Raw genomic sequence first — 11,926 nt, 5'->3', positions numbered from 1 at the left:
CGCGTCGGTCCGAATCGCGCTTGCGAATACAAACCATTGGCATCAACGACCGGGATCGATAGCGTTTCAAATACCATACGAAAAAAGCCTTACTGCTTCGGGCCGCCGTAAGCCGAACCTGGGGCCCGGAACTTCGGACCAACCATGCACTTTAATTCAAAACGAAGACAAACCGCACTGTTCCTTCATGCAGCAATGTCGCCATGTTAAAAAAATGCACCCAGATGCATTTTGAGCAGTTCCGACAGGACAACGCAAACAATGTGACCATACATCCACGTTTACCCCAGATGTAGCTGCCACCCACCTGGCTGTCCCGTCGGTTGCCTTCCTGTCGCTCGCTGTCCCTTGTCTTGTACACGCTAGTTGCAATCACTTAAGGCAAAAGTGCCAGCTATGTTTGTGAAAGCAGAAGCCAATGCCAAAGCAGTGTAAGGAAAACAACGGTCTTTATTTGACTAGAGAATGGCGGCGATAAAAAGCGGGTTATGTACACGGGTGGAGAGTGTTCTGTACAGGGACGAGTAGGGGCCCATCCTCAGCTGGAGCCACCGAACACCGGGTAGGCCATGGTCGTCTTGAGCAGCGGGTTATGCTCCTCAAGTGAGTTGTGCGTGTAGTGCTGTACGAGACTGCGCAGCGTCGGGTGTATTGTAAGCGGCTCAGCAAACCCGTAGCCACGCTCAGTGCGCAGAATCAGGCAGTGGTTGACCTTGCCCTCGGCCACGATCGACAGCGCGAACTGGCCAGGGTTCTTGCTAGGCCGTACGAGGAAAGTGCCATCGCAACGGCCCTCCAACAGCCGCATGGCTTGGCCCCTGTCGCAGTCAGCAACAAACCAGGTGCCTTCAGGGGGCGCCTCCTCCACACGCCTGCAGTACGCAAGGGCATTCACATGAGACACTTGGACGGTACTAGGTTGACCCTGTGTCATTTGCTACACGACTTCTTGCCTTCTTACAGAGCTATATATCACAAAACTGACATGTGATCGCCAGCAATGTTGGCGCACATCAAGCAATCTAGTGCACCATTACTAGATAACCTAGTAACACTGATCTAGTGGGCAGCATGCACATTCCTAAATGAAATTTACTGTGTGGCAGTGATGCATGTGAAAGGTAAAAAAAATATGGTCACTGACTCAGTGTGGTTTTAATGTAACTAGGGTACAAATTAAAAAAAAAAAAAAACCACTGCAATGCCCGACATGCACAGACCCATGCATGCACACGCACGTGTACAATCATGTGTTAGATCTCTACATCAGCTGAATAAATTGCAATGCACAACTTGCAGAACTCTAGTCAGCTAGCCACATCACACGCTCTCACATCGACAGCACATACTGGCGACAACTCCAGACACATTAGTTCCAATCTTCTCAATTTGCCCACATCTTTCACCCCACGGACTTACCACCCCACTGCACCACATGCATCGCCACCCTCTACCATTACTTATGGGAATGCCCACATCCCATCCACGTTCCTTCTATCAAACACCCCACCCCCTCCTCCTGGGAGGCTGCCCTTCTAGCCACGCAACCTGTAGATTAGTTGCGGCTGGTCGAGCGGGCTAAGCTAGAAGGAACAGCCAGAGGGCTCCTGGACTAAGGGTTCCTCCTGGGAGTGTTTACATTTTTTTTTTTAACTAAAGTTTTTTTTCTCCTCCTAGTCAGCTTCCCTGCAGGGCTTGCTTTCCCTTTGAGAAGTCTCCTTACCAGACAACACCAGCAGTCCTTGTTGAAATGAAAAGAAGCAGGCACCTCTTTCCGGAGCATTCACGAATGTGCCACAGGGAGGAAGCGTGACAAATGAGCCGAACCCAATAACGCTCCAAGCGCAAGGCGCTGGACAATCCACACGCACCGTTCTTCACATATAAAGAGAAGGTATTCTAACACTGTACCCTTCCACCGCCTTGAAGTCAACTGGAGACATTCCATAGTTTACTTGGAAAGGAGGCGTTACCTCTGCTAGTTTCTTCGAATATAATGAGAGTGGTGTCTAGGAACCAGACCTTTTGGTTGAAAAACAAGCCTTACAGAGAAGCTGACTTAGTTATGCAAATTGTCCATTGGATTTCTTCTTGAGGCACAGAATAACTGCAACACATATGCTGATATGACTATTCTAGCTCTTACTGCAGGCAGGCTTAGGTATTTTGAATTAAAACTAAACATCAGCAACTATACTGCGGTTTATTTTCACGCCTCGCATGAACTAAACACGAAACATGTCACAGCCAATCATACCTAAACCGAATATAAGCATAAATTACATTAGTGGTCGCAGGCAAGTTATATGCAGTGATACATGTAATGGATGACCATTTGAAATGAGAAAATGCACCACTAAACTAAGTTGTCTAAAATCTTTTCAATTCCATGCTTCATTAAGCACTATAATCATTCTGGATTTCTTGGCTGTTGGCCTTTAGCAGAACTCCCATAATTCACGCAGCAAAAACGGTGGCTACAGACATTTTACATCATTGGCTGCTACATTCTCACATATAGCTTAGGCTGGCCTAACTATCCTGATCACAACTACTGCCAATCCTGAGCACTGTGCAGCAATCTGTCATGGTAACAGAAGCTACAGCATCACTAAGTTGCAATACAAAGTGCAAAACGATCAACCCACAACAGACTGACATGCTCTACATCAACAGCGCCCACAAACAACCACAGAAAAAGAAGTACTTTGCCAACCCCAAAACACGCTATTTTCAGAATTGCCCATTCATCCGTTGAATGTACCAAAGAAGGAGCCGGAGCACTACCACCACTCTGCCCGCACAGGTGCTGCAGAAATATTTCTCACTTAACGATGGCAACCAAGTTCAATATGAAATTTAACATGGGAGCATTTTTAGAGTATCTCATGCTGTTAGGACTGGAGAAAAAAAAAGAAAATAGAGGATGCCCACTAACTAAATTTTAGCCACTTGGAGAAATAAATAAGCTCAGATAAAGAACCACACTCTCCATTGCAAATTTAATGGCAATAACTTCATTCAGCGCTTTGGACCACAGGTATGAGGGACTTCTGCGGACCATGCCACATTGTGCTGCCACGTGATGGTGGCACCTGGCATCAACAAACAGATCTGGCATTGCTCACAAAGCATTAATGGTGGTTAATACTAACCATCTAGGGGCTGCTGGTGGCTCCTGTTGGCCTGAGGAGTCCTGAAGCAATTTATTAATATGGTCCTTTGGGACACCACGCGCTTGCAACCAGGCCTGGCACTTTTCGCGCTGCTTGGCTGCCTGGGCCACCTCAATCTTTAGGCCATTGATCTCACGCTCCAGCTGCTTGTAGTAGGCCTGAATAGCGCGCACATCATCCGCAACCTGACTCCTTGTCTCACGCACAGACTGCAGCCGCCGTTGTAGCAAGGCTCCGTTCTCCTCGACGGCCCGCCGCTCCTGTTCGCCACTGCAGCAGTCGTGGAATTGCCGCTGCAGCTCCCCCTGCTCGCCAAACATTTTGGCCACCTCGTCAAACGATTGCAGTGCCTGGACTTTGATCTGCAGGTCCTGGCTCAACCGGTTGAATTGGTCGTGGAACTGGTCAAACTGGCGGCTGCCCGCCAGGTACTCGCGGTTGGCCTCCATGAGGCGCTGGCTCACTCTGTCCACATTCCACTCACGCTGGTCCTCATCATCCGGCTGGTGGTACTTGGACACCGGGTAGAGGAGGCGCACGTTAAGGAAGTTGTTGTAGTGCTCCAGGGACTCACGCCCATAATGGCTGATGAGCTCTGGCACCGAGTTGAAGGTGAGTGGCTCTGAGAAGCCGTACTTGCCACCTCGCTGGTAGATCTTGATAAGCTTGTTGCTACCGCCCACACGCAGCGTTAGGGTATAGTCGCCCGAGCCACGGTCTAAGGCGTCTCGCACCAGGAACGTGCCGTCAGCTGCATCCTTGAGCTTTTCAGAGCATTCCTCCCTGCAAGACGCGGACCATTCAGCAAGGCGGCCGAAAAGCATTACAATAAGCACTCAGTGATAGGCGCTCACCTGGAGATGTCACCCCAGTACCACTCAGCCTCTAGCAAATTCCGGTCAACAGGCGGCTGGCTTGACCGTGATGGTCGCCGCGGTGGCAGTGCTGCACAACATGAGGCAACGCATGTTCAGCACAATGTTCCAACAAGGGTGCATCAACAGAACCATGACTATTGATCTGCTTAGCTAAAGGGCGTGCAGTAGCACAAGGTGGGATAAAATGGAATGATGTTACGACTGCCTCATGGTACAATGAATATGATGAAGCAGGTCACAGTTCATAAGATTATAACCTATTCTTCTAAGTCGCACAGGTTACCACAGGCAAAATACATACTCACAGGGCATTAAAGACAGCTGCACAAACTGACATCTGTTTCCAGAGACACACAGTCCCATTCCAAGCAAGAATCCAAGCAAAAAGCTGTTTCATGACCTCACAAATTACCGTATTTTCTCAAATGAATCTCAAATATTTTATTGACGACAGAATATCAAACCTCTTACCCCCACGTTATTGTTCAACAAGCACTAGCAAGTAAAAGATTCATTTCTTAGCGATGTTCTGAGCTGGCAAAAGTGTTTGCTGCGCTATATTTGCAGTTACACTGCATTCGTGTGCACGCAGTTGAACATGATGCAGCTGACCAGAACAGTGTAATCCTTGGCCTTTTCTAATTTTTCTTTGCATTGCCAGGTGAAAGTGGAGAAAGAACACCCACCGGGTGTGCCGCCATTCTGGAAGACTGGCAGGGGCTCTCCCCAGTCCCCCCTCAGCAGCAGGGTCTCCAGCACACGACCGTGCCAGCGAGTGTTGCGCGCCATGGCTACTGCCTGCTCCCACGGAGGCCGCAAAACCACGAAGGCCAAGCTGTGTGCCAGCCGCAGGGGCCGCTCTGCCTGGCCTCGGCTGTGGGCCACCCGACAGACACGGCACAGGTGCCCCATGAGTGCCCGCAGGGCTCGGCTGTGCGTTGCTGGCAGCTGACTCGCCAACCGCACCACACCAGCCTCATCGCCAGCCTCTGTAATGGGTTGCAGCATGGTGAGAAATGCATCCCCAGGCCACCACACATGTAAATGTTATAAATGACAATGCTATGATCTGATAGCTGAACGTTCAGTTTTCAGATTAGGTTCAAGCCAAATGCACAAAAAGACAAAATAACATGGCCTGAGGGATGTGCAAACATTCACATTTGCTATGCCAAAAATCTTGGTATGATAATAACATGCTGATGTCAACTCGAAGGCAGACGACTAGGAGATCCCTGGACATGTAATTGGGGGATTGATTACGCGGCCTGCTTTAGACACTCAGCTCTCTCGTTGCCCAGTAGCTGTGTTTGCGAAAATTTTAATCCCACCCCCATGTGCCCCACAGTTAACAAATTAACTCCAAAGACTCTAGCAACATCAAAGTGTGATATGGCATTTTTTACAAAAATCAGTGGCTGGCAGTACCCAAGATATGTTGCAGACTTACTGGCTGCCTCCACAAAGCGGTCGTAGAAGTGCACGGGGATGATGGGGTTGGTGAGCTCCCGCAGATACTTCTTAAGGGTGCCCACCCAGCAGGCCAGGTCGTAGCCAGATGCATCGGCGCGCGAGTCTTGTGCCAGCCGCAGAGTCAGCTCGCGCACCCGATCAGGCACACTCGGGCTGGCATACACTTCATACAAGTCCATGCCCGGCGGCGCACGCGAGCACAGAGCCTCAATCTCCCGCAGGCAGCGCGCAAGGAAGGGTGGAATATCGGCTGGGTCGCAAGTGGCCAGGTCGCGCCACAGGGCAGCCAGCGCCAGCAGTGCCTGGCGGGGCCTCGGTGCGGGCGACCGGCATGCTGGCAGGCCCCGGGTGGCGGCGCATGCCCGGTGGCACACCAGGCCACACTGGCGACACAGAAGACCCTGGTGGGCTAGGCCCCGCAACAGGTGCCGGCAGCTATCACACTGCTCCAGGCCTGGCGGGAAGCTACCACATTCCAGGTCATGGTCCCCCTGGAGCAGTAACACATGGCACACACATGTAATGATTTGCCTTACAGAGTCCAACAAAAGTGGTGGCACAAGGACAGTTTGAATGACAATTGTTGTTAATGAAATCGCAATTATGAAGTCATCAAGGAGCCTGTACTCTTGTGAACCAATTTTAAATATCCCGCTTAATATCATGCAAAATAAGTCCTTACACATTCTACACGCTCAGCCATAATACGCGCTTTTTTTTTTTTTCGGCGACTTAAGATGAGCCAGTCTTGCTCGCAGTGCACTAACAATGGCACAAACTAACAGCGGAACAAAAGATGAAAGTAATATAGCATGAAAAAGCACTGTCTATCAAGTGAATCGATAAACAGCGCTTGTCCGTGTTATATTACCTTCATTTTTTATCCAATCTTAGGTGCCTTGGGAGCAAACTTGAAGATTGGTTATACTAGCATTCCACGAACCAGAAGCACACATCGTATATAGAAGGGCACACACCTGGTGAGGAAGGGCTGATGCTGGCGGTGGCGGTGGAGGGGAGACACCTGGACGGCACAGCTCAGCCAGGCAGCGCAACAGGGCGTCCTGAGCACACTCCTCCTTGAGGCCCAAGTTGCGGAGCCGCTCCCGGTCGAGAGAGGCCAGGTCGGCCCCCTTCAGTTCGCGCAGTACTTCTCCACCGCACGACAACATGTTCACTGCTGCCAGCCACTCAAGTATGTTCTCACTGGTCCACTCGTTCACAGCCTGCACAGATTGTCACAAATCCATGAACCCGCTGCCAGCAACCTTGGGTGTTTAGTTCGCCTAAACTTTTTCTTCACGCACAAGTGTTGGTTTAGAGTCGTATACTTTCGAAGAGTGAGTACTGTGCCAGCCCAGACTGCATTGTGCCAATTTGTACACAGTGGCAAACTGGTTTGAATGTCACATGGACCAAGATTTGCAAGCAATCTATAGTGGTAAAAGTGAGATTGCTGGGAATCAACGGATATTAGTCAATGGTGAAGATTAAAAAGAAAAATGGAACCCTGACACTTCAGCTCCAGTTTGGATAAGTGATTTTTGGCTCACGGTTTGTCTCATTCAAGCCACATACTGATGTTGAGACTATACTGCTCCCTACACAGCGTGCAAACAAGATTCACAGCTGCCTGCTCCACAGATGAACACGAACATTCCACCAGAATGGCACCACAGAAGAAAGCCAGATCATTAGTCAGTATCATCTATCTTTTTCAGCTGTTCCCTCCATGAAGGTGACAAATAGTTTGACACATATAATGGTGGTATGACTGCATATCTTGGACAATCATACAGAGAAAATAACATGTCATAAAAGTAGAGTCAGGAAGTGATGCTAAATCTGCATGGCTTGCCAATTTACACGGCACTTATTGGGCAACAACTACGGCTATTCCTAATTTCGGCAACCTCATTTGCTTCAGAGTACAGCACTATATTCAGGAGAGGATAAGTTCCTCTACAGAATGATTGCAAGCCATTATACAATGCATCAGGATTCTGGTGTCAAAGAACTGCCTTGTCCATTGCACAGTTATAAGGAAGTTGACCCCCTTTCCCCAGTTATTAAGTTGGATTAGTAATTGCCCATTATTTCAGACTTAGAAACTTAAAATATTTTGACCACCTCAAAGAATTTCAACTTCAATGTGCAGCATCAGGAATGCCAATGAGGCAAAAACTGCATGATGTCTGCATCTGGCAGCGACTGTGCAAAGCCACCACTTCTCCACTTGCAGGGGAGAGAAGAGAGGCTGGAGCCAAGTATGACTCAAGACAAATAAAAAAAATTGATTACAAATAGAGATAATATAAGAATAGGATTGTAATAAATTGGCAAACAAAGGAAAATGCTGCGTAACTTCCTCTGCACCTACCTGATTCATCAGTTCTGTTTCTTAAGATAGAAGTGAGCCTCCCCCATATTCTCTGGATGTGAACTGAATGAATAGTATGATTTACCACTAGAATATTTCTGTGCATGAAAACGAATTCTGCTGTATGTTCAAGTAAATTTAATTTTATAAATAGCATTATAGTTAGCAATAAACATAAATGACGCCAAAGGAATAGAAAGTAGTTTGTCATTAATTGATGATGCAGCCCACAAACCTGCTTTAATTTTCTTTTATACAACTTTGCAGGTGTTTCTCGTATTGGAATGCAAAATATTTTGTATTCTTTACAATTATTCTAATGTGAGATGCACTCATTCACAGCTTATTAAGAAAACAATGCATCAGCATGACATCCAAGATTAAAGTGTGCCACTTTACTCAGTTCTTGAAGAAAACAAGGAATCAGCATGACAACCATTATTAAAATGTGCCACTTTACTCAGTTTTTGAAACTAATAAATTTGCACAATGAGAAGCTATCAATCATCTGCCCTCAACATGACAACCAGAGAAAAGTTTTTACGCAACATCTGCTCAGGCTAACATACAAGCCTGCAACTACTAAAACAGCTCTATAACCCAAATTAAAACGGTTTGCCTAATCTCTTGACTTCAACTTTTATAATTAAACTAAAAAGCAGAGTCTGTTACACGTTACAGCAGTGCGAGCTTTGCGGAGTTTTAATTGAATTGCAGTATGCACAAGCTTAGCATATGCATTGTCAATGCAGAGTGTGCAGATCCTCTCAACCAACAAGATCCCGTATAAGATCATTATGATACTTCCATCTTCCACCGGATAACCAAGATCTTGGGTGGTAACTAATGTCAAAGGCAATAATATGCATGCCAACTAAGAGATATATGTTCGATACAAGCCTGGCAAAATGGTATGACGCAACCTACATCGCAAACTGATCACTAATAGCGAATTTCACTCAAGTGGATATTTTTACAAAGAGTAGCATAACCAACGCATAGGTTGGAGTGAAGCCATGACAGTGGTGTAGATCAGTATTAAGAAAAGTAAGCTAAGATCTTTGGGCACCTGTAGGATAACGGCGTAGAACGAGGTGACGGCGCGCCGCGGCAGACCTGAGCCCTGGAAGCCAGAATCCTACGGAAGGCGAACTATCGCATCGTTTCCGCGAGCACGAAAGGGCAGCAGGCGGCGCGGTGGCGACCACGCTTTTGGGTCGCCGTTCCCGTGGTTGCCGCAAACTCGTTCCCGGCTCCGTGCATGCGGATCCAAGAGAGAGCCGTTGCGCAACTTCGCCACCCGTTCACCGCACTCGAGCACATCGCATACCGCGAGGCGCGCTATGCTCAGGGCAGACCAGTACGCGTAACCCAGGTTCTGGGCGTTCTACCTAGTAGCAGGCTTTTAAAGACGGCCGGGCGGCGAGCAGATGGGTGCGTCTCTGAAGGATTACTAATCAGCTCTTCTGCCTGCAAATGCCAGGCGGTGCTGGCCCCGAGACAATTTACTTTAGGCCAAAGATCGAATGGGGTACCGACCTTCGGTTTAGTAAGACAGAAAAAAAAAAGCACTACGTATCGCTCGAATTTTCGTTAAATACCCGTCGCTAAGTTATAAGTGTCGTTAGCAGCGCGCAACGTGAGAGAGAATTTTCGGGCGCACGCGTTATGACCTTGCGAGCCCTAATTACGTGACGCGGGCCACATGCCCGGCAACGACTGCCCTGAAGGGCCGTCGGGGCTCGGAGCCCTACCCCGGTCGGCGACACTAGCAGGGAAGGGGAGAGGTGGCGAGTGACCGCTACTCACCACAGAGCCCTGGCAGCAGGGCCGCGGCGCCGCTGGGTCTCCCCTGGGCGGCAGGCAGGGGTGCAGGCCGGCGAACCCCAAGCAGCCGGCGTGGAAAGAGGCGCCGCACTCTGCAAGGGGCCGGGGTACTGTCTCAAAGGGTGCCGCGTTCCGCACACGAAATTTCTCGCAAGCACACGCACGCACTCTCAGTCCAAAGCGCGTGCCATTCAACAGCAGCAGCAACGAGCCCCAAGCAGCACGGACCCCACGGACACCGAGACGGCGGCGCCAGCGTCGAGGCGGCCTAGCCTAGCAGCAGCTGCCGCCGGCGCAGCCGCCGTGCTGGTCAGGTGACCGGCGGCCAACCGGCAGCCCGGCGGCCCAGTTGCTAGGCCCCTTCCCCTCCGCCGCCGCGCGCCCTCGGAGACCTGCCGCCGCACGTGCGCACTCACCCTGGCAGCGCTTCCCCACGCAGCCCTGGCCCCAGATGTAGTCGTTGCCTGCGCACAAAGAGGAGACACGACGCGGTCACAAGTCGGCATCGGTGCGGATGCCGCGCGCGCGACTACCGGCACGCACGCATTTCTCGCGTACGCGCGCTCAGTGGCTCCATTACAGGCGGACTAGCGGCGCCTTTACGGAATTTTCCGACATTCGCGCGCGCTCACTGCGGGGCGGAACGTTACGCAAAATTGTTCACATTTGGCAGGGATCCATCTCGGTGGCTCCTCCTGGGCACCTGCTTTTAGAGGCTCAAAATTTTGACCATGGTGCTGAAACGCGCTCCGTTTGATGAGTTCTAACTTTGGAACGAGGAGGCTGGAACGGTTGGATATACTCCAAGCTGATACTCAACTCTAGATAATTGGAACTCGCAGACAGCCTTTTTTTTTTTATTATTTACGTAAAGTCCGAATTAGGGAGAGACTGTAATGCTCTTGGTCCTGACGAGACCAATGTTGTCAGTGTGAACTGCACGCTAAACGTCATAAGAATTCCACACACTTTGGAGTAACTTTGCCATCATCTGGGAATTAAACGGACACAGCTGCTAGTGTCGAAGAGTATCGGTATGCTGGATAGTGCCCATCAAGATCGGTAAAAATAATCTGCTTGCCAGTAAAAATCCATGCGCTCTCAGTACCATGACTACACTAATTGCATTTTCACCACAGCCGAACAGAATGTTTGCACTCGGGAGGCAAGCCAAGGCTAGAAATGAATGGTGACAGATTTAAACATTAATTTGTTAAACATCATAGGATCCATGGCAATGTTCAAACTGGGCATATCAGGAACTCATATGCTGTTGTATTGTTTTTGGAATGGGGAGTTATGACATTTGTATAACTGAAAAATATACTCCTATACCAGTTTTCACAAGTCCCAAGCACAACGAAAACAGTACAGAACAGCCGAGGCCACGCAGCGTGACATAAAATGCTTACAACAATGGGATTATTCAGATGTAAAATGCATGTTTAGTTCTGAATATAGTGATCTGAATGCTGTGCGAGATTTTCAACTTTCTCTCTTTTGCAGCTTCCTCATTTCTGCTTTTGCCATAGTGCATCGTAGCATTTATTTTGTTATTTAATTGTAACAGATGACTATTAGTGCGAAAGCATTCATATGCTCATCACCATCAAGGACCCTGTCCGATCTTGTTTGTGCCATCACTCAGATTGTCTAAGTTGTTTCGTGAGGTCACAATAACGTTGGCTTCGCCTGAGTGCCCCCAGCGGGTCTTTCCAGTTCGCCAACCAGCACAGAGAGTGAGAAGCCTATGACTGACCATTGCCATTTGTAGTGCTTTCACACTATAAAAGAAAAGCTATTGGAGCGGATTGCCATCAGTCGAGTTCGAAACGGGTACTCAGGTTGAGTAGCCAAGCGCCTTAACCGCTTGGTGCTTTTGCTCCTTATAACAAGGTTTATAACATCTACCATTTGAAGCGGCATCTCCCAGATGGAACCACAAACATGTGGCCTCCGCACTCAAGCATGTGCCAGATGCTTATGCTCCTTATAACTAGGTTTATACCATCCACCATTTGAAGCAGCATCTCCCAAATGAAACCACAACCATGTGGCCTCCGCAATCAAGCATACCCAGCTGATCGCAGAGGCTACAGTTAAACATCAGCCATTTGAAGTGGCGGCTCCCCGATGGAGCCACATATGCAGCTGAAACTGCACAGCACTAGGCCCATAGCCACAAAAAGTTT

At 49.0% G+C, this 11,926-nt stretch overlaps 1 protein-coding gene across 6 annotated transcripts in view; it reads right to left on the bottom strand.

Moving 5' to 3' along the window:
* Positions 1 to 430: 430 nt before the first annotated feature.
* The window catches only part of Pi3K21B (phosphatidylinositol 3-kinase regulatory subunit alpha), a 31,695-nt gene continuing 20,199 nt past the window's right edge, over positions 431 to 11,926 (bottom strand). For 5 of the 6 annotated variants that reach the window (XM_084577097.1, XM_084577100.1, XM_084577098.1 and 2 more), the window contains 8 exons: positions 10,151 to 10,198; positions 9,717 to 9,826; positions 6,505 to 6,753; positions 5,505 to 6,018; positions 4,741 to 5,043; positions 4,031 to 4,121; positions 3,156 to 3,959; positions 431 to 872 (listed from right to left, as the gene is read on the bottom strand). In XM_084577097.1, coding sequence (XP_084433223.1) covers positions 539 to 872; positions 3,156 to 3,959; positions 4,031 to 4,121; positions 4,741 to 5,043; positions 5,505 to 6,018; positions 6,505 to 6,753; positions 9,717 to 9,826; positions 10,151 to 10,198 — 2,453 coding nt within the window. In that variant the 3' untranslated portion in view covers positions 431 to 538. Of the gene's footprint in view, positions 873 to 3,155; positions 3,960 to 4,030; positions 4,122 to 4,740; positions 5,044 to 5,504; positions 6,019 to 6,504; positions 6,754 to 9,716; positions 9,827 to 9,902; positions 10,098 to 10,150; positions 10,199 to 11,926 lie in introns of those variants that run through there. The other variant, XM_084577103.1, reaches the window with a different exon arrangement.

The sequence above is a fragment of the Amblyomma maculatum genome, chromosome 8, assembly GCF_055883805.1.
Source record: "Amblyomma maculatum isolate TAMU_Amacu chromosome 8, ASM5588380v1, whole genome shotgun sequence".
Classification (NCBI taxonomy): Eukaryota; Metazoa; Arthropoda; class Arachnida; order Ixodida; family Ixodidae; genus Amblyomma; species Amblyomma maculatum.
This window is presented reverse-complemented; position numbering and strand designations above follow the sequence as displayed.